The following is a 20,936-nucleotide window of genomic DNA, read 5'->3' on the forward strand; positions in this document are numbered from 1 at the left end:
CTGCTGGATTGCTTGCGATTTAGTAAATTACTATCATTGCACCACTCAGCATTCAGGATTCCTAGTAATTTACTAAATTGCAAGCAATCCAGCAGGAAAAATAGCATCGTCTGCAGCGGGCTTTAGGTAAATAAAATAGTATGGCTGGCATCGACACAGGGTGCGTTCCGAATTAAGCCAATGGCACACGATACTATTTTTCTACTGGATTGCTTACGAGAGCCAATCAGGATTCAGCTTTGAGTCACCTGATCGAAAATTCTGCATCCTGATTGGCTCTCGTAAGCAATCCAGTAGGAAAAATAGTATCGTGTGCCATTGGTTTTAGTGTGCACTCAGTGCGCAACCCATGGACGTAAGAATATATGTATGGACGGAGCGTAATGTAGGATTTAGGACGAGGGGACCCAAGCGAGCGCGGTGAGGGGAAATTGGGTGGCGGCCATATGTGATGACTAGCAGAGATCGCACGGTCGCATAGGGAGGGGATGACGCACACAAGCGAGCGACCGTGTCCGTGTGCGCACAGACACGGTCGCTCGGACAGCACTGCCTCGTGGTAGTGTCGCCGCCATATGTGATGACTACTTTTCCCCTCACTGCTCTGGCTCGGCCCCCGCTAACTTACACTCCGTCCATATATTCTTACGTCCATGGCGCAACCGAATTCGCCAGTAGTTTTCGACTTCAACTCACTCTCCCTATGTTATCCCTATGTAGGTGGAATATATTTGGTTGGCTTCCTGCGAGGTTCGTAAACGTTTGAATCCGAGGCGTTGATCGGAACGTTGTTGATGTCAAAGCTGACCCGCTTCTATTCCAACGTGACGTTTTGCTACTGATTCAACATGTACATCAAGTCAATGGTACTGGAAGGATTCAAGTCGTATGGCAAGCGAATCGAGATAAACGGTTTCGATAAGGAATTCAACGCGATCACGGGATTTAACGGTAGTGGAAAGTCCAACATTTTGGACGCGATATGTTTCGTTTTGGGCATCACGAATCTCGGCCAGGTAAATCCCCTTCATTCGCGCGCATGCACTTTATATTTTGTAAGAGATTTCTTTAAAACATTACGCATTTGAACATAGCCTCATTCTTACAATTCCAGAAACGTATTTAGTAGAAAAATGTTATTATTTTATTGTGACGCGCGTGAAAGATTTGTTTACATTGTCAACGTTACTATTGTATAAAAAAACATGCTATATATTAGATTGTTCATGTTAAATTTATACGTAACGATCTATCGTTTAAATTGCAAGGAACTAGTTAAATTATTCAACTAATTAAACAGCATTAAACAATACTGATTTAATGTAATCTAGGTACGCGCCACTTCCCTGCAAGATTTGGTTTACAAGTCAGGTCAGGCGGGGATAAAGAAGGCTAGCGTTACGATAACTTTCGACAATCGTGACCGAGAGTCATCCCCTATGGGTTACGAACAACACGAAGAAATTGTGATTACAAGACAAGTTGTCATCGGCGATAAAAATAAATACATGATCAATGGGACGAATGTACCAAACAAACGAGTACAGGATCTGTTCTGTTCTGTTCAGTTGAACGTGAACAATCCGCACTTCTTGATTATGCAAGGCAGAATAACGAAGGTATTGAATATGAAGCCGGCGGAGATTCTATCCATGCTCGAGGAAGCGGCGGGGACAAAAATGTACGAGAAGAAGAAGCAATCGGCGCTGATCACCATAGATAAAAAAGATAGTAAATTAAAAGAGATAAATAACGTATGTTTTTCTTTCATTGATATTCTTTGATGCTTACCGACGTCTTAATTTCTTGATATCTATTCGCTATGTGCATTTTAGATCTTGAAAGAAGAGATAGGTCCAAGGTTGAACAAGTTGAAGGAGGAAAGAACAAGATATGTAGAATTTCAAGGGATAGAGAGAGAACTTGAGCACAGCAGACGAATTTATCTCGCCTGGAAGTATGTTACTGCTTTAACTAATAGTCAGAAGACGGAGGAGAGTGTCACGATTGTACAAAATAAGATAGATTCAAAATTGGAGAGCATAGCTGCTGGTGAAGAAGAAATTAAGAACATAGAAACAAAGTATGCTAAACTACTGAAGGAAAAAGAAATGGTACAGTTTCTTGTTTTATTGGTTTTTAAGTAACTCTATAATGTAGACAGCTTGTATTGTCTCTAATGATATGCATACAATGTGCTTCAGAAGTTTAAAAAAATAGTCTTCAATTTATATTTATCAATCGTCATATATTGGTTGTATTCAATTTTCAGTGTATTTGATTAGTGTTGTTTTTATTAATAAAAAATACATGAAATTATATATAATGTAATAATGATATAATCTTTAAAAGTAGTATTGAACATGGACGATATTAAAAATATTACTATTTACTATTAAATAACTTTTTAACAGGAAAAAGGTAACGTGTTGGAATCCTTAGAGCAAGAGCTGCAAGAAAATGAGAAAAAGCAATCTAAATTATCGGCTGAAGTCAACAGTAATAAGGAAAACGTTAAAGCTGTAAAAAAGAAAATGGAGCAAATAAAGATTAATATAACAGATGATAAAAATGCGCTTGTCCTAAAGGAGAAGGAATTGGAGAAAGTTGGAGGACTTTTCCAGAATTTGAAAGAAATGTATCAGAAAGATAATGAGGCAGTATTGGAGGCACAAGAGAAATACCAGAAGATCACCGATGGCCTCCTGGAAAGTGAAGACGGTACGAATGCAACATTGGAACAACAACTGATAACTGCCAAGCAAAACGTTGCGCAGGCGCAAACCGAGCTTAAGCAATGCGAGATGACACTGACTCATAATAGGCAACAGTTGAATAAAAAACAGAAAGACATGAATAACACTGGGAATGAATATAAGAAATATAACATGGACTTGGAAAAGAAGGAAAAGGAGTTGAAGAATTTGGAGAATGAGATGCAAAAGTTGAATTACAAGGATGGTCATTTGGAAGATTTGAAAAACCAAAGAAGTAGTTTGTTGGCAGAAATGAAGCCATTGCGTGAGAAACTAGATCAATTTGAGTCGAGGTATCCTCGCACGGGATTCCATTATCAGAAACCGGAACCTAATTTTAATGCAAAATCCGTGAAAGGTATCGTATGCAATTTGATTAATGTGAAGGACAAGAAAGCTGCATACGCTTTGGAAGTTTGCGCAGGCGGAAAGGTAACGGTTTTACCAACACATACGCATACACACGTACACACGCGCATGTGAAAATTTGTTTATTTCATGAATCTAATTGTGTTTCAGCTTTACAATGTGGTAGTTGATACTGATTCTACAAGCAAAAAACTTCTCCAACATGGGCAATTACAGCAACGAGTTACGATTATCCCACTCAATCGAGTGGCTGGTAGACCTATCGATCAGCAAACAATCAGTTTGGCAGAAAGATTGGTTGGGAAAGAGAACGTTCAACCCGCCTTATCTCTCGTAGATTTTCCAAATGAGATTACGTCGGCGATGACCTGGATATTTGGCCAAATATTTATATGCAAGGATATGGACACTGCCAAGAAAATAGCTTTCCATGAAAAGATTATGAAGAAGTGCGTTACTTTAGAAGGCGATCTTTATGACCCAGTTGGTACGCTATCCGGCGGTGCCGCAGCAAAATCTGGATCAATTTTATTAAAACTGGAAGAATTGAAAGAAACCCGGGATGAACTGAATCACAAGGAACAGCTCTTAAAAAACATAGAGACTGCTTTGTCAAATATTGCACAGACAGCGGAGAAATATGCGTCGTTGAAACAGAAATATGATCTATTAACTCACGAAATTAATATGATACGACAGAATCTGCAACAAACAAGTTACCATAAAATCAAGGAAGAGGTAGATATGTAATCTGTAAATATTTCATATATATATATTAATAATTTAGATGTCAACAACATGAGAATAAGCAAGACTTTTTGCTTATGTAGGTAAACTGATGCCTAGCTTTAAAACCATTTTTTCCTTTGGTTATACAATCTACATATACATATATGTGTATATTTAAATACATATTTAAATCATTTTCAGATGGATCTTTTAAATGTAGCTATTGAAGATCTTACACAACGGATGGCTGCAGCAAAGAATTTAGAAAAGGATAGTGCCAAACGTGCAAATGACATAGAAATTCAGTTAAAGGATGCAGTGAACATTCGTGAAAAACAGTTAAAAGACGCCGAGAACCAACTGACTATCTCGAAGAAAAAAGCAGAACAAAGTCGCAAAGAGTGGCAAAAGAGAGAACAAGGATCAGAGACGCTCGAATTGGAAATAAAGGAATTGAAGAAAAGCATTGAACTTGGTAATGAACAATTGCTTCAGGCAAGCGAGGAAAACAATACGTTAGAAGAAAAGGGAGAAACTCTTCGGCAACAATTGGAAGAAACCAAAAATAAAGTTACAGAATTGCAAAATAATGTTAAGAAGCAAAAAGATGCAATTAATCAGCAAAACAAAGATATGCAGAAGTTGATAACGAAAAAGGAAAATATTATCAAACAAAATACCGAGCTGGAATTGGATATTAAAAAATTAAACCACGAAATTAATGATATAAAAAAAAGTGCGACGGAATGCAAGCAAAAAGTTTTGGAACTCACAAAGAGATATGAATGGATTAATCAAGAGAAATCTTACTTTGGACAAAAAGGTATGTGCAAAAATAAGCATTGCTCGATTAAATGATCCATCATGTGTGTGTTATATGCTTTTAGGTGGTATATATGATTTTGAAGTTAACAAACCAGAGGAGATGGAACAAAAAGTACATTATTTAGAAGGAATGCGTGAAAAATTAAGCCGTAATATAAATACACGAGCAATCAATCTTCTTGACAAGGAAGAAGAGCAATATAACGACACGGTAAAAAAGAAAAGAATAGTCGAGAATGACAAGAATAAAATTCTCGAGACGATTAAGCACTTGGATGAAAAGAAAAAAGAAACCTTACTTAAAGCTTGGAAACAGGTATAGTTTTTCTTTAAAAAATTTGTTTCATATCAAATATTCTATTACAATTTTTTTAACATGCTGTCTTTTGTACACGTTGAATTATATGTATGTATTATGCAGTAATGACATTTAAGATTAATATATTATAAACAAAACTTTATGATTTAAATTCGATAGAAATATTGCAACTGCAATATATAAATGTCCGAAATATATTTTATATTTTGCCAGGTGAACAAGGACTTTGGCTCCATATTTAGCACTTTATTACCGGGAGCTGATGCCAAGCTACAACCGCCGGAGAAGGAAACGATAACAGACGGTTTAGAAATAAAAGTTGGATTCTCAGGTATCTGGAAAGAATCGTTAGGAGAATTGTCTGGTGGTCAAAGATCCCTAGTTGCTTTGTCATTAGTGTTAGCTATGCTTCTTTATAAACCCGCCCCGATTTATATCCTGGATGAGGTAGATGCCGCCTTGGATCTTTCACACACAGAAAATATAGGTACAATGTTAAAAAGACACTTTAAACATTCACAGTTTATTGTTGTGTCGTTAAAAAATGGTATGTTCAATAATGCTAATGTTTTATTTACAACTCGATTTATTGATGGTATGTCGGCAATAAGTAGAAGTGAAAAAGCGAGATCCAAATAATTGTATAACAAGTTTTATGCTATAACTACTACAATAAATATAAAATTAATTTGATAGAATTCCTTAATATAAGCATTAAATTTGCGAATTGATCATATTCAACCAATCAATTCCTGCAAAAAATAAGTGATGTTTCATTTCATTTACTGTCAGTCGTTCTTCTGGATAATATTTCAGCATCTGCAACAATAATTTTATAGATAATATCATAATTTATCACTTTTTTACAGTTATGCACTCGCGCGCGAATGCATAGCAAATACCGATAGCGACATAAGATTTTATTAAACAAAATACAGATCTGAAGATGAAAAGGTCTAATTGGGAAATTAATATCACGAGACACAGTAGTGTCTCGCGCCAAGTGTAAAAGTGTTAAAAAATTACGGCAGAATGTAAACTTACACCACATAGTAGGGATCTTGCACTTTCCGATAATCTGCTAGGAATGTTAATAGTGGAATGTGAGTGAAACGACCCTGGATGGTTCCTAATAAACATCTGCGAAGCAAAGTTGAACTTTACTCACTATTGTTAAGACACATAATTTTTTTTTCATAATTAATATCCAGTTTTACATACTGTGCCAGTAAGTAGCTCGTACAAAATAACTCCGAAACTCCAAACGTCTGTGGCGGATGTAACGGGAATAGTCGGAGAAAACATTACAGACTCGGGTGACGAATACGGATACTCCAGTTTAGACAGTTCAAGATTGCGCCGCGGTATGGTGTAGGTAAGTCGGATATGTTCCGCGTCGTTTAGAAGAATATTATCGGGCTTGAAGTCGAGGATCAGGATATTCTGCTGATGAAGGGCTTCTAAAGCTAAAAGAATCTCCGCTGCCCACGAGCGAACTACAGCTTCCGGTACTCGCCAGAACTCCTGTTCCTCATCTACGTTATTCTCTTTATACGGATACTGCGTTTCGTCGGTGCTACAATTGACGTTTGATGAATTCATCTGATTGGATATGCTGTCAGTATTGTTATTCTCACAGACGTGTGCTATACTATTGTTCGAGACGTTCTGCATCGAAATGATCTTCGAAGTAGAGGTGTTACGCACCAAATTATCCATTTTGTTGCTCTTGAGTGAGTCGCGAGCCGTACAACTTGCATTTAATACAGACGCGCGAATGTTTCCCGACGCATTTGGACTTTTATTGTTCATCAATGAAGAATTATCGCCCTTCAGATCTTTAGTCTCTACGAAACTTTTCTTCGAAGGATTCTCCGCGGCTGTACCATCTATATTGATATTATTAGGATTTGACTTGTTACGATAAACATTAGATAAAGCGAGATCAGACTCCTGATAGATCTGTGTGACAGCATTCAGCGACGGTATACTTCCTGAGTGCCTCAATTCCTTATATTTATTTAATCGATTTGCGATGGAGTTGCTTCTCCTCAAAGTCGCGTTAACAGATTGCAATAATTCCTGCGACTTTTCTAACAATTGTGTAGTAGGCATCTCCACGTAGTTCTCACTTTGAACATACGACTCGCATCGACGGTCTTGTACCGTACCGTTTTCTGTAACTATATCTGCTTTCCTTGGTCCGCGAATAGTTTCATTACTATTACTATTGACCTCTCTACCGATATCTCTACTTGTGCAAGTGTGATTTGAAATCACATCACACAAACTGCCCGATACTTTGTAACGTTGGTTCACGAAGTCCCACAATCTTCCATACCTGTAACACGATACAACGTATGTAGTGCAAGTAAATGATACTGTGTGCAAGATGTTACAAATAACTTCATCGTACTGTACCTTGCGTGTTGCAGAACTAAAAATACCGAGGTCTCAGTTTCAACACACGCGTATAAGTGCACCATGTAAGGTACTTGGTTGTGTAACACATAATTGCTTATGTTGTCTTCATAGATACAAGATTTTTCTACAGTCTGAAATTACAAATCGTAAGTTAGAAAATTTCTCCAGCCATCTGTGCCGCATTTAATCGCTATCGCAAAACATTCGTTTACATCAACGTCTTTTATTCACAATAAATTCATAAACGTGTAACCAAGTTCTCGTACCTTGATTATTCTGTTACAATTTGCACGCGTATCCGTTACGAGCATCACGGACCCCATTATCTTAAGCACCTTATAATACTGAAGCTCCGATATCGGTTTGTTCACTACTGAGATATTGCAATTTAAATGCTTGTTGTACAATTGTTCGGCTCGTGCTAAGTACTTAGATATTTTGTCCTTTATGCCTGGTATCCTCGTACTGTCCGCGTCAAACTGTACACCGTCTATCAGACACGATATTCCCAGTTTGTACTGTGTGAAAGCTTCCCCGTACTCCGCTATAGACTCGTGCTTGAAGGCCGCGCTTATATGAGCAGCGGCTATCAAGAGATACTGCGTGGAGTCCGCCTGCGCTTGGGGAACATTCGCTTCCTCGCGCAGTATCGCAGACTGTGCATCGTAATTCGAAATAGGTTTAGTGATATTATTGTTCAGACTATCAAATCCTGATACGTCACTTTTATCAAAGCCTTTGCTTTGATGAGCGTCATGATGTTTAACGGCAGCCGCCTGCGTATGCAACTTGGCCGTTCTGCAGCCTTGTTCCTCCCTGTGGGCATTCTGCGACTTAATACTATCCTGAGATCCGGTTCTCCGGTACACCGTGATTTCCTTCTTGCAGGCAACGCTCGACAACACGGAGCGTGGGTTTGTCGGTGCATTGTGCGACGCTCTCAGCGGTACCTGCAGAGCGCTCTGCACCACGTTGTCATTCGCAAGCGCGGAGTTGTCGCCGTAGGCGACAACACGGTCGTCCTCGGACGTGTCTGAGCTGAGGGAATGCGCGCAATCATTGGCGTGATTATCCACGTGACTGGTCTCGAAGAACGTAATAAAGGTATCGCTCGAGTATAAGTACGCGTACCGTCCTACAAATTCGAGAAACTTGAGCGCATATCTCTTCCTCTCCTCCACAACCTCGGCCTCGAATCTGCCGAAGTACTTCGACTTGGGGAACGCCGGGAAGTTCTCCTTCGTTCCCGAACGCTTGTGCAAGTGACCGAGCTCCGAGTGGAGCTTCTTGAAGTCATTGTAACGCTTCCACACGGACACCTTCGACACCTCCTCGTGAGAGGATTTCAGAAATATCTGAAAGAGAAAAAGAAAAAGAAGAATAGGAAACTCAACATCGAGATCCAGAACCCAGTGAGAAATGATTCGTCGATCGACGTCGATCGACGAATCATTTCTCACCGGCAAGGAGAATGCGATAACGTCGAGCGTGTGTCGTACCATAGACGTGACTCTGTAAATTGTAAAGCCCTTCTTGTGCCGTTTCGTCTCGGTGATTATAAAACGTCTGATCCACTTGTCTCTCGCAGGTGCCATCACTTATCTCATATTGGTCGACGGGGGGTTTCCTTAATTCAATAATACTGAGATTCCTCCGTTATCATTGTGCAAGACGTAAATTAACGTAATGTAGTATTTGTTTGCTCCCATGTTTCATCATATGTGTCGCGCTCGCAGAGCTGACGCCGATTTTCGTCAAGGTCCGTGTGAAATCGTGTATGTCATTTTACGTTGTTGCGCGTCTTCACGCGCATACTATCCCGGTGTCGTGTCATTACATCTTGCCCGAAACGGAAGCGAGACCGAGCGTGTACTTTTTCACATGGGAACAAATAACAGTTCGTCAGCCCTCGCTTGTGGATCTTTCGAGACTGATATGCACTGATATGTCAGGATACTCAGGATTGTCAGGACTCAGGCATCTGTGTCATACTCGGTGTCATATCAAAGAATCTCGCGCATGCGTGCAGCTGCGCGACACTAGACGCTGTCACGCGGTTCAGCATCGACGAGCTGCGATTGAAGACGACCGGACTTAAGCCCGCTGCAGACGATGCTATTTTTCCTGCTGGATTGCTTGCAATCTAATAAATTACTATCGTTGCACCATTCAGCACTCAGGATTCCTAGTAATTTACTAAATCGCAAGCAATCCAGCAGGAAAAATAGCATCGTCTGCAGCGGGCTTTATTGTTAGATAAATTTTCGCGACTATAATATCGTAATAATTGGATGCTCCAAAAGCGCGAATAATCGAAGAGCGTAGACATTATCGATTATCGGTATAAATTTCTCAACGTATGTTTTTACAATTCAGAAACTAAGCTTTGAGCGAAAGGAGTCGTGTCAAAATTAAGTCCCGAATACATTTCAAGAACAAATTCAAGAACATTTGTTCTGAATCGCCTTATACAGGGTCCGGGCCCTTTTACCATGAGAGATGGATTACCGACTGCAACTTTAGTTCACTGAATGGCACAAGAGGGCAGCTGCTTAGATCTCAGGGATGTTGCAGGCAAGTCGAAAACTTAACCGAGCAGAAATTCGGCCAGGCATTATATAATTTTGCGTCGTATCGGCGTATATTAAGAAAAATTCCAGCTTACGCTGAAAAGTGGATGTGGCTACGTAGTTTACATCCCACCTTCTCAGTTGGCGTTAGTGCGCCGAAGGATTTTACAAAAAAAAATTCCAGATTCTCTCTGGTAGTTCTCTGGTCACTGCTGGCCACTGATACGCCGACGCTGGTGCGGGGCAGCTCTTTTCAGGAGGCGATTCATGATTGTGTTGGCTCTTTCCATTCTAACATGATCACGTGATCACGTGACAAATGTGAACAGTGAGTAAAGAAAGAAGATTTTTTTACTTTAAAGAGTGGTTCAGAAAACATTCGTGTATAAAACATCGACTCGAATCGGCGTGTAATGCAAACACGCGTGAACATGTTATATTTACGAAGACTTTTCGTATTTGTACATCTTTTATGATACAAATGTCGGCATAAATAAATGTATAAACTTTTCTCATATCGCGATAACATCGAAATCAATTGGAATCGGTCAGTAAGCTTAAGGTTGTTTTCTTTAAGATCGCTATCGTAGTTGTAAAATATGCAAATGTATACATTCGCGATTACTCCACGGTTCCACGCGCATTTATTATGTCGCTGTACGTAACCATTCGATGAAATTTCTAATAAGACTTACGAATTATTGGTTTAACCAATTTAAGAGCGATACGTTTTAATCCTTGATTTCAATATACAATTCTAATATAACAATAATTGTCTTTGAACGTACAATGATGTCATTTTATTTCTACACAGGTAATAGTTACCTATTTTATACCAATACATTTGTTAATCATCGCAAACTGTTTATATTTTACTGCTTTGGTTTATATTTTACTGCTTCGGTTTATATTTTATTGCTTTTAAAGTGTATGCGTCGTGCAAAGTGCGATTAGACATGTATTATGTTTACCGTTTTAAACTACCTGCTGTTTTATTTTCAGAGATACTTGCAAGTTTTAGGATTATTGTCTGACATGACTAAAGTAGAAGAAATTGCTGAAGTAAAGACGCTCACAGACGCGGAACGCGATGAGAGGCTTTGCAATGAAGTCAGGTAAAGTAAAAGGAGGTTGCGCGACACAAGTATCCCATACAGTACCAAAGCTTTCAGAAGCATTTCAGAAGCATTGCAACAATGTTTTCTGAAATGTTTTCTGAAAGCTTTGGTGCTGTATGGGATATATTATCTCTTTCAATGTACAATTCAAAAGTTTCGATGAAAGTCCACGCAAAGAAATTTGCATTTTCTGACCCGTATTCTGAATCCCCCTTTTGTCGATAAAAGCGCCTACTCTTAGTGACTCATTAGCTTTTATTGATAAAAGAGGATTTGGAATATGGACCTTTGAGTTTGGATGAACTTAATCCCATTTGCTCCTTTGTTTGGTTTTAAAAGTGAACAAATTTTTTTTGCAGCAACTTCCTTCCACGGATCGCCGATAGAAGTTCAAAGGAGAAAATTACAATGGCAGACGTAATGCCGCAGGTCGGTTCTCAATGTCTCCACACGTGAGTGTACAGCGAGGGGTAAACCGCCGAGGGCATTGTGGTGTACGTTTGCGGCATCACTGGGCATCACTGGGCATTTTTTGGGCTTCAGGCCTTGCTGAGGCATTAAAATAAGCCCACCGGGCATTAGTAGACGTTGGTGTACATGATTTTGGTCGGCGGTTTACCCCTCGGTGTACAGGCACAATTTTTCTGAATGCCATAAATTGCGACATGGATGATTGACTAATGTATTTGTTTAAAATGGGTAACTATTGCCTGTGTAATCTTTTAGATTATCGCCAGCTGTATAATTCATTGTATAACCATAAAGGCTGGTATAAACATGGCTTACAGCACCATCTTGTTAGACGGATTAGAATCGGACGCTGCTGATATGAGAGTGACCGAGAGTGAAGGATCTTGGATCGGTCAGTTTTTACGAGTTTACATTTTGCTTACGCCCATTCTACACCTAGGGATGATCCTACCTGTGGCTCCGCCGAGTGGAGAAGCTTACACGGGCATTTTGGTATGACCGTCGTACTAACTATGGTTTTTGTATGGCACCCCAGTCCATAAACGGTCTCAATACGACGATCTTTGTCCGTACATTTACTCACTCGGATGAGCCACAAGTAGGATCATCCCTGGGTGTAGAACGGGCATTATGGAAGCAGTTTGTTAGACTAGAGGATGCAGTAGACGTTCAGAAAGCTAGCACAGTGCCAGTTCATGGTGTTGCGCGGTCTTGCGCTGCGTAGTAGTAGTCTATAGAAAATTAGAATCGCAGTTATGTTATATTATTTCGCATTTATTTTGTCCTACAGCGAGTCTAGTTACAATAACGTTGCCAGTAGGATCTCTCATTGCTGGGCCTCTGATGGATAAGTTTGGGCGCAAAGTAGTTTGTTTATTGTCCTGCGTGCCCGCGGCGATATCGTGGACTTCGTTGATATTCGCCAGCTCCTTAGTTACTATTTACGCGGCTCGAGCCGTAGCCGGAATCGCAGCGGGCCTGACAACCGTCGGCCTGGTCTACATATCGGAACTCGCGCATCCGCAAGTCAGGCCGATGCTTCTGTGCCTTAACTCCGTGTTCGTGTCGCTGGGCATATTGATACCCTGCTGTCTGGCCGTAATGCTGGACTGGCGCAAGATGGCTATAATTTTCCTCGCATTAGAGTGTTGCATTTTCCTAATACTTTACTTGGTGCCTGAGAGTCCCTACTGGCTCGTGTGTTTCCCAAGTGGCATGTTTAACGAGGAACGAATTTGCAGAATGAAGCGCAGCTTGAGGCGGCTTAACAGGAGGCAAGCGGTGAGTTACGACGTTACGCAGCGTCTGTTACAGCATGCATTTCAGAGTCGCCAATGGACAAACGTTTTCTAGATTTACGAGGAAGAGTATTCGCGGATCATGGAGACCTGCGGGAGGAAGAACGCGGCGAGCGACGAGGCGGCGAAAAGTGTCCTAGTGTCCTTAAAAAATTATTACCACGTATTCACGTCCCCGGCGGCCTGTAAACCCTTGCTGATACTCTTCCTACTTTTGTTGCTGCAACAACTGTCCGGCTCCTACGTGGTCATATTTTACGCCATCTCCGTCTTCCGCGAAATGGGCGGGACATTCGGCACGAGTCTGAACGAGCACGGCGCGCTCGTTATGCTGGGTATCATTCGATTCATTATGAGTATAATAACCGTTTTTTGTAGTAGAAGATACGGCAGGAGAGTCCTCTGCATCTTGAGCGGGATTGGAATGGCCATTTCTATGCTTCTCTCCGGAATGTACCTGCATTTTGCGGTGCGCTACGATGAGAACGATAACACGGAGGAGACAGTTGCGGGCCAGAAGTGGCTGCTGCTGTTCTTCGTCTTATCGTACATCTGCACCAGTTCGCTCGGGTTCACAGTCATACCGTGGACATTGATCGGGGAACTGTTGCCCGTGTCCGTACGTGGTATCGGCGGGGGCCTCTTGGTTTCTCTCGCTTACATAATGATGTTTGCTGTTATAAAGAGCTATCCGTACGTTGTGAAAAGCATGAGCATCGAGGGCATCTTTTTCTTTTTTAGCTTCAGCTCTCTCGCTGGTACAGCTTTTGTATACTTTTTCCTGCCCGAAACTCTGGGCAAGTCGCTTTCCGACATCGAGAGATTCTTCTCCTCCGCGGGAGGGGGGAGGACGCGCGATGTTAACTCTAGAAATCCCTGATTTTGCCGCTTTCACTTTGGTTTTACTTGTGTGCGTGCTGCATGGCGTAGTATTTGCAAAGGGGACTGTCGGGGGGGAGGTGAGGCGGTTAATAACATGTACAGGAGACATTTGAATGTCTCGATCTTGACAATAATAAATTGGAAGAAATGTAATTGGTAGAATAATGTTGCATTTAGAACATTGTAATTGCTCTCCCTTATGCTGGCAAGTATCGGTAATTTATTTATGGAGATGTTTCAACGCTATCGGATGTCCCGTTAACGATAGATTCTTCGGCCGAACCAGGTATCGAGTTTTCGTCGATCAAAATCTCGTATATTGATTATACGAATAATTTTCAAATTACGAACAATCGAGGAAGAGTCTTTCGCAAGTTAAATCTGAAAGAGACAAATGGGTAACAACGAAGTTGCGTTCTTTTACAGACTTCAGAGGGAATTTAATTCGAATTTTAGACTTGGTGAAAAAAATACAAAACGTAAGAAAATTGCAACAAATAATGATCCACCTCGACATTTCGGCTGAGGAAAACTCGACTTCGGATTAGAGGCGTTCAGCCGAAGAATCCGCCATTGAAAAACAACCCAATAGTCCTGGGACACACTCTCTCTCTAGTTACAGTACTTTCGTTTTAACGCGTTCACTGTTGCATAGAATTAGCTGTAAGTGCAAACTTAGCTTACACGTACATACATTTAGAAGGCTCTTTTATCTTAAAATGTAAAAAGTATTGACAAAATTTCTCGTTTATCTCTACAATACAAGAGAACTTGGCAAAACGTTAGCGACGCGCCGGCAGCTCGTCGACAGACGCGAGCAGACGAATCGCTGCAGATTGTCGTCAATCTACATGCAAAGCGCTTTCGTAACCGTTGGCTTATTTATGTATCGTTGAAACGATTACGAAGTGGCTGATTCCGCGCGATTTCCGCGGTGAGGCCGCCGCTACGGTTTGCCGGCGGCAAGCGGTCGATTCTGTCTGATCTTACGATATAGCGAAAATGCTAAAAGTGAGCGACTTTGGCTCTAAGAGCAGGGCGGTTAGAAAGAGGCCAAAAGCTATCACTTTTAGCATTTTCAGTGTAGCGTAAGATACAGGGCATCAATACTGTATCTTACGATATAGTGAAATTGCAAAAAGTAAACGGCTTTGTCTCTTTCTAAGGGGACGGTTAGAAATAGACAAAGCATTCGCTTTTAGCATATTCGCCATAGCGCGAGATGATAAATGCTGAAAGTGAGCGGCTTCGTCTCTTTCGAAGGGGACGGTTAGAAAGAGACGTGGCCATTCACTTTTAGCATTTTCTCACTACGGTGTAAGGTACAGAATTGACCCCCGGGGCATCATCAATCTGTGTCTCACGATGTAGCGAAGACGCTAAAAATGAGCGGCTTTATCTCTTTTCCAAGGGGACAGTTAGAAAGAGACGGAGCTACTCGCTTTTGGCATTTTCACTATACGTGTAAAGCTCGCTGCAGACGATGCTATTTTTCCTGCTGGATTGCTTGCGATTTAGTAAATTACTAGAAATCCTGAGTGCTGAGTGGTGCAATGATAGTAATTTATTAGATTGCAAGCAATCCAACAGGAAAAATAGCATCGTCTGCAGCGGGCTTAAGACACAGAGAATTGACCCCCAGATTTTGGCCGGTATTCGTAGTCGGTTCTTATTTCAATGTCAACCTAAGCGTTGTCTTAAAGAGGCTAATACGGCTCTGCGATTGGTAAAAAAAACAAACATTAGGAGTATACTTAAGATGATCTTAAATATAAGAACGGACTATGAACACCGGGCCTGTGTCTCGCGTCGCGAGAGCTCCGCTGTCGCCTGGGTTGATGTCACCCACCCGGATTCTGCGGAGTCAAAAAAGAGGGAGAGAAGGAGAGCGACAGACACAGACATGCGTACATTTAATTGTACAACCGGTTGGAGCAGTTCCATTACCGGGCACTGATACACACTTCAATTTTTCCTGGCTCTCTCTTTCTCTTTCTTTCTTTCTCTCTCTCGTCCTTTTTCCCAACGTTCGTAACGAGCGAGCGTATCCGGCTCGCATTGCGTTGCACGTCCACGGCATACGTGGCGTTTACCACCGCGCGTTAGCGCGAACGTTTTCCCGAATGTATGTACGCGCGAGGCGGGTCGCGGCGACCACGTTCTCCACGCTGAGACCTTGATTCACCTGTTGCAGACGCGCACGTGGTATGAGCGAGGCAGACACGGCGGCCGACGGCACGCGCATCCGACAAGTGTTTTCGCCCCCGCCATAACCTCCGACGCAGCTGGCCGATTGTCCCCTGCCGACGACAACCGCGCGGAACAGCTGGCATGCCGATTGTACGGTAGCCGGCCCGTCAGGATGCTACGTTCTGACGGCGCGCCCGACGGTGTACTCCTGAAAAGATGCTGCCCGCCCGCCGCAGGTCTCTGGTGAAGCTGTCACTTTGCGCGCTGTACATAGTCGGCATTCTGATCGTCGCCAGGCAGATCTTTCGCGCCAATGACAGCCCCAGGGCCTACAGAGAGCGGCCGCCGAGCCCGAGGGACGGCAACAGCTCGCCGCGGCAGAAGGACGTGGACGTCGCGTTACGGAGATTACAGGTGGAGAGGTAAATCTGTCTGTTACTCTCGTCGACTGCGGTTTGTCCTACACGAATCTTACGTCAATTGCCGGCCTCTTGGTGGAAATAATACTTGAGTCGGGAAACTTATAGTCGACCCAGCTGGCGGGCTATTTTGTTGGTTTATCGCTGCCCGAGCACTCGAGCCCGGCAACCACAGTGCTCGCACGTATGCGTATATTTTATAATTCGACTCTGTCTTATTCGACGACGATGACTGGCTTGGTACCACTTGAAAAGGACCCCCCCAAAAATAGGGTCGAAACGTTGTGTAATAAACTAATAAAGTAACTAGCCAGTTGGGTTGACGACAAGTTTCCCGTCTAAATTTTTAATCATTACCGGTGGCAATAAGCAAACTCGCCTTTCGTTAAGATAATACGCCGGGGGTTGTATTCTGTGCCACCTACCGAGAACTGTCAGTGTCGCAGGGCTGGTCATTTATCCGTAAACTACGATAGTCTACGTCTACGACCGGAGTCTTCATAGTCTACGTGTAAATAATGTAAACGTGTCGTCTATAGGCTCGTTCGCGTTGCTTAAAATCCCTGCACTTTAAGGAGAGATAAATACACATTGGCGTTGGAGAGAAGGGAAACCAAGTTTTTCAAGTGCAACAAGTGCGAGTAACGCGAGAACAAACCTTATGTCAATGATGAGTAATCTGTGGAAGGTGGTTTGTCCAAGTGGAAGACTTCCTTTATATTTCATTCTTCGTGTAGTTTACAATATTTATGTTGCATGCTTTAAACACAATTTTTTATTATGCCATTATTGCGCGTACACATATGTATATGCATGTAACTTGGCAATTTTTAACGTTATTTTACACAGTTTACATTGTCTACATGAAAAAAATTCACTCAAGCAATGTCATGTAACTTAGAAATTTATGATACAAATCTTGTAAAGTTGTCGCTCACGTACGGTGAGAAAGCCTGTACATCAGTAACGACCCCGACAGTTCTCGATAAGCGTGTACAGAATTGAGCCCTGGGCTGATACAATACTAAATGATATTATCATACTAATACGATGTCAGACCGTAGTAATATTTTAGGTACGAGCAGCAGATATCCAAGTTTGAGCGCGACGTTGTACTCGGGCTCGGGGACGATGGAGAGGCCGCTTATCTGTACGGAAGGGACAAGGTTCTAGGCGAGGCGGCACTCGCGAAGAAAGCGTTGAACGTTGTCCTCTCGAATAAGATATCGTTGACCAGAAAATTACCAGATGTACGCAACCCGCTGTAAGATTTTAATACGCATAGCATTTGAAGAGATATCAGTTTCATACAAGTGCAATACACATATGTAGACTATCCCTTTCTCTCGTGTATCTCTAAACGTGATCTTTCCTGATTCTAGGTGCGCAAATGTTACGTACGACAGATTTTTACCGAGCGCTAGTATAATAATTATTTTTTATAACGAACCCTGGAGCGTTCTGTTACGCACGGTGCACAGTGTCTTGAAGGGTTCTCCGCCAAGTCTGTTAAAAGAGATTATCTTAGTAGACGATCACAGCGAGGAAGGTATTAAAATTAATGTAATTAATATGTATATCGACATACGGGTTTCTCAGATGTCTTTATGCCACTAAAATTGTGTAGTACACCTTATTCTAAGTCTAGCAATGCTATTAAATACTCTTTTTACAAAATAATCGTTACGCAAGAGAAAATAACGCATAAAAGTGATATAATCATTTAATTGGCATTTCATTGCAATGTGTTAAATAATTGATGTAAGACGTATTTTCTGATTGTATGTTAATTTGTAGACGAACTTCAGGGACAATTAGATTATTATCTCTCGACGCGTTTACCTACCAAAGTAAAGCTAATGAGATTACCATATAGACAAGGATTGATACGTGCTCGTCTGCACGGGGCTAGAAATGCTCTAGGTGATGTTCTCGTCTTCCTGGACGCACATTGTGAAGTTATTAAAGACTGGTACTTAAGTTGTTAAAGATCTGATATCAATTTTAATTAGAAGATACTATTTTTTTTACCTGAGATTTTCTGTATCCTAAATATTGAAATAACTTTGAAGAGAACGACAATTTTATTAATACATGCATTTTAACGTAATGCAGGTTGCAACCTCTGCTACAGCGAATAAAGGATAATAAAAGTGCTGTACTAATGCCAATAATCGATAACATTTCCGAGGAGACACTAGAATACTTCCACGATAACGAAGCGTTTTTCTTTCAAGTTGGTGGTTTTACATGGTCGGGGCATTTCACGTGGATAAATATTCAGAAACACGAGATTGAGTCGCGTCCGTCTCCTATATCACCAACTAGGTCTCCTACCATGGCAGGCGGTCTATTTGCTATTGATAAAAGATATTTTTGGGAACTCGGTAGCTATGATGACAAGATGGATGGTTGGGGAGGTGAAAACTTGGAGATATCCTTCCGAGTGAGTAGAATCTTTTCAAGTACGTTTAGTAAAGTTATGACACAGGTTTATAACAAGCATGTATAGAAGAAAGTTCTCTATTATGAGATAGGATTCTAATACGAGATAGCAGGTTTGCAATGTCCAAATTCAATTACAAATCTTTTTTCGCAACAATTACACGATTCAACAATCAATTTTCCACTAAACAGATTTCACTCCAAGGGCAATAAATTCATGGTGGAACCAACAGATAACGCCTATTAATTTAGCAGAATCTCCACTATTTCATATTAAGAGCCTATCTCATAATAGGGGACTTTCCTCTACTTAAAAACTTTACATTGATTAAATGATTTTTTTTTATAAGTTAATATTCTTCGACAGATTTGGCAATGCGGCGGCACGTTGGAGATCATTCCTTGCTCTCGCGTTGGCCACATATTCCGGAACTTTCATCCGTACAAATTTCCAAACGATAAAGATACTCACGGGATAAATACTGCTCGTTTAGCATTTGTATGGATGGACGAATACAAAAGATTATTTCTACTTCATCGCAGCGAATTCAAGGTAAGATGCTGTGTGATCATGAGATCCTTTTGTATTTGTGCATTTGATAAATAACACCCGCAGAACAATTCGAAGCTCATCGGTGACATAAGCAAACGTTTGGAGTTGAGACGAAAGCTCAGATGTAAAAGTTTCAAATGGTATCTCAACAACATTTACCCGGAAAAATTCATCCCCGATGAAAATGCGATAGCTTACGGCCGTATCAGATTGCGCAATAGACGACTATGTTTAGATAATCTGCAACATGAGGAGGACAAACCGTACAATTTAGGTTTATATAATTGTCACACCAAATTGTATCCGAGTCAGGTATGCAAATACCGATATATAGATTACATCAATGTTGTTATTCATACTCGAGTTTAAATTTAAATATTTGTTGTCTTCGGATAATTTAGTTCTTTTCATTGAGCAAGTCTGGTGAGTTACGGAGAGAAGAAACGTGTGGGAGAATATTGGACGTCGATTCAAAACCATACGCGCAAATTCAAATGTCTGACTGCAACAGCGAAAAGGGTGGAAAGGAATGGGTGTTGACGAAGGTTGCACTAATGTCCGATATTAATGCGTGTTGTTGTATAATTCACAAGTGATTAAAAAATGTATTTTTACAGGACGGTAGGATAATACACGTCGAAACTGGCCTCTGCCTCGACGGTACTAAACTGCATAACGACGAGAACGTACAAGCGACTCGCTGTACTAATGTACCAGATCAATTCTGGAAATTTGACTTCTACTCTAATAAAATGCTATCTGCATAGCATATCGTGCATTCGTCAATTGGACGTGTACTCTGTTGGTTGTATATTGAGAAATAAAGTTTTTTATCCTTTTTGCAAAAACATTCGAATTGTTAGCAAAGAGGTAGTTGTTATATTTGTTGTCAGAGAATTTTTTCACAATACTACTATATATTAATAAAATTCGTATGGCACAAATGTGATAAACACAAATGTGAAAGAATAAAGGACTAAGGCCGATATTCATAATCCGTTCTTACACAGGGTGTCTGATAAGTTTGTTCTCAACCGAAATATGTAGATAGATTAGGGCAAGCTGAAGAGAAAAATCAGATACCATGATGCAAAATCCACAATAGTTATTGAGTTATTAATTATTACGTCTAAGCGAATGAACGCGCGGAAACAGGCTTCCGACTGTAGGTCTTACATATAGGTCCTTCAACTCAGCCAAATTTTGGTGGTGGGGGTAGGTCGAATTTTTAAGCCACAAATCGTTCGTCTCTTGGCCACGAGAGGCGCCGCGACTCTGTAGGCAGCGGTAGTAGGACAGAGACACAGTATAGAAATCACGGTTTCTATATCTGTGTCTCTGTCCCACCACCGCTGCCCACAGAATCGCAGCGCCTCTCGTGGCCAAGAGACGAACGATTTTTGGCTTGGAAATTCGACCTACCCCCTCCATATGAGTTGAGGGACCTGTATGTAAGACCCATGAAGAATAGAGATAAGGAGACCGAACTGACACGGAAAAATGTTCGAGAAACACGACCAAATTGGTCGCTGGACTCTAATTTACTAATGCTCCGCCACAGTATAACC

At 41.2% G+C, this 20,936-nt stretch overlaps 4 protein-coding genes across 9 annotated transcripts; 3 read left to right on the forward strand and 1 right to left on the reverse strand.

Annotated features, from left to right (window-relative positions):
• Positions 1-353: 353 nt before the first annotated feature.
• LOC105559085 (structural maintenance of chromosomes protein 2) lies at positions 354-5,659 on the forward strand. The gene is made up of 8 exons (XM_012007137.1): positions 354-1,016; positions 1,332-1,754; positions 1,836-2,114; positions 2,415-3,188; positions 3,276-3,863; positions 4,056-4,677; positions 4,742-4,995; positions 5,212-5,659. The coding sequence occupies exons 1-8, from the start codon at positions 849-851 to the stop codon at positions 5,635-5,637; spliced, it is 3,534 nt and encodes a 1,177-aa protein (XP_011862527.1). The 5' UTR covers positions 354-848; the 3' UTR covers positions 5,638-5,659.
• On the reverse strand, positions 5,567-9,449 carry LOC105559084 (ribosomal protein S6 kinase delta-1). The gene is made up of 6 exons (XM_012007136.1): positions 8,922-9,449; positions 7,689-8,777; positions 7,420-7,553; positions 6,220-7,339; positions 6,043-6,138; positions 5,567-5,817 (listed from the first exon to the last, which is right to left on the reverse strand). The coding sequence occupies exons 1-6, from the start codon at positions 9,015-9,017 to the stop codon at positions 5,713-5,715; spliced, it is 2,640 nt and encodes an 879-aa protein (XP_011862526.1). The 5' UTR covers positions 9,018-9,449; the 3' UTR covers positions 5,567-5,712.
• Positions 9,450-9,899: 450 nt separating this feature from the next.
• On the forward strand, positions 9,900-13,926 carry LOC105559087 (facilitated trehalose transporter Tret1-like). Of its 5 annotated transcripts, none has more exons than XM_012007139.1 (6): positions 9,900-10,320; positions 10,995-11,107; positions 11,470-11,539; positions 11,837-11,972; positions 12,372-12,862; positions 12,935-13,926. In XM_012007139.1, the coding sequence occupies exons 2-6, from the start codon at positions 11,028-11,030 to the stop codon at positions 13,757-13,759; spliced, it is 1,602 nt and encodes a 533-aa protein (XP_011862529.1). In that variant the 5' UTR covers positions 9,900-10,320; positions 10,995-11,027; the 3' UTR covers positions 13,760-13,926. The 5 variants fall into 5 exon arrangements, with proteins under 5 accessions (XP_011862529.1, XP_011862531.1, XP_011862528.1 ...); XM_012007141.1 differs by lacking the exon at positions 9,900-10,320 and adding an exon at positions 10,327-10,554; XM_012007138.1 differs by lacking the exon at positions 9,900-10,320 and adding an exon at positions 10,327-10,539.
• A 1,657-nt stretch (positions 13,927-15,583) lies between these two features.
• LOC105559088 (polypeptide N-acetylgalactosaminyltransferase 1) lies at positions 15,584-20,249 on the forward strand. Of its 2 annotated transcripts, none has more exons than XM_012007144.1 (10): positions 15,584-15,886; positions 15,956-16,373; positions 17,446-17,634; positions 17,753-17,919; positions 18,168-18,342; positions 18,486-18,816; positions 19,183-19,368; positions 19,444-19,680; positions 19,770-19,913; positions 19,986-20,249. In XM_012007144.1, exons 2-10 carry the CDS (start codon positions 16,168-16,170, stop codon positions 20,133-20,135), a joined length of 1,785 nt encoding a protein of 594 aa, XP_011862534.1. In that variant the 5' UTR covers positions 15,584-15,886; positions 15,956-16,167; the 3' UTR covers positions 20,136-20,249. The 2 variants fall into 2 exon arrangements, with proteins under 2 accessions (XP_011862534.1, XP_011862533.1); XM_012007143.1 differs by having other exon boundaries at positions 15,588-15,886; positions 19,432-19,680.
• The last annotated feature ends 687 nt before the right edge of the window (positions 20,250-20,936 follow it).

This window comes from Vollenhovia emeryi, unplaced genomic scaffold, assembly GCF_000949405.1.
Source record: "Vollenhovia emeryi isolate VEMERY1.0 unplaced genomic scaffold, V.emery_V1.0 DF939291.1, whole genome shotgun sequence".
In the NCBI taxonomy this organism is placed as follows: Eukaryota; Metazoa; Arthropoda; class Insecta; order Hymenoptera; family Formicidae; genus Vollenhovia; species Vollenhovia emeryi.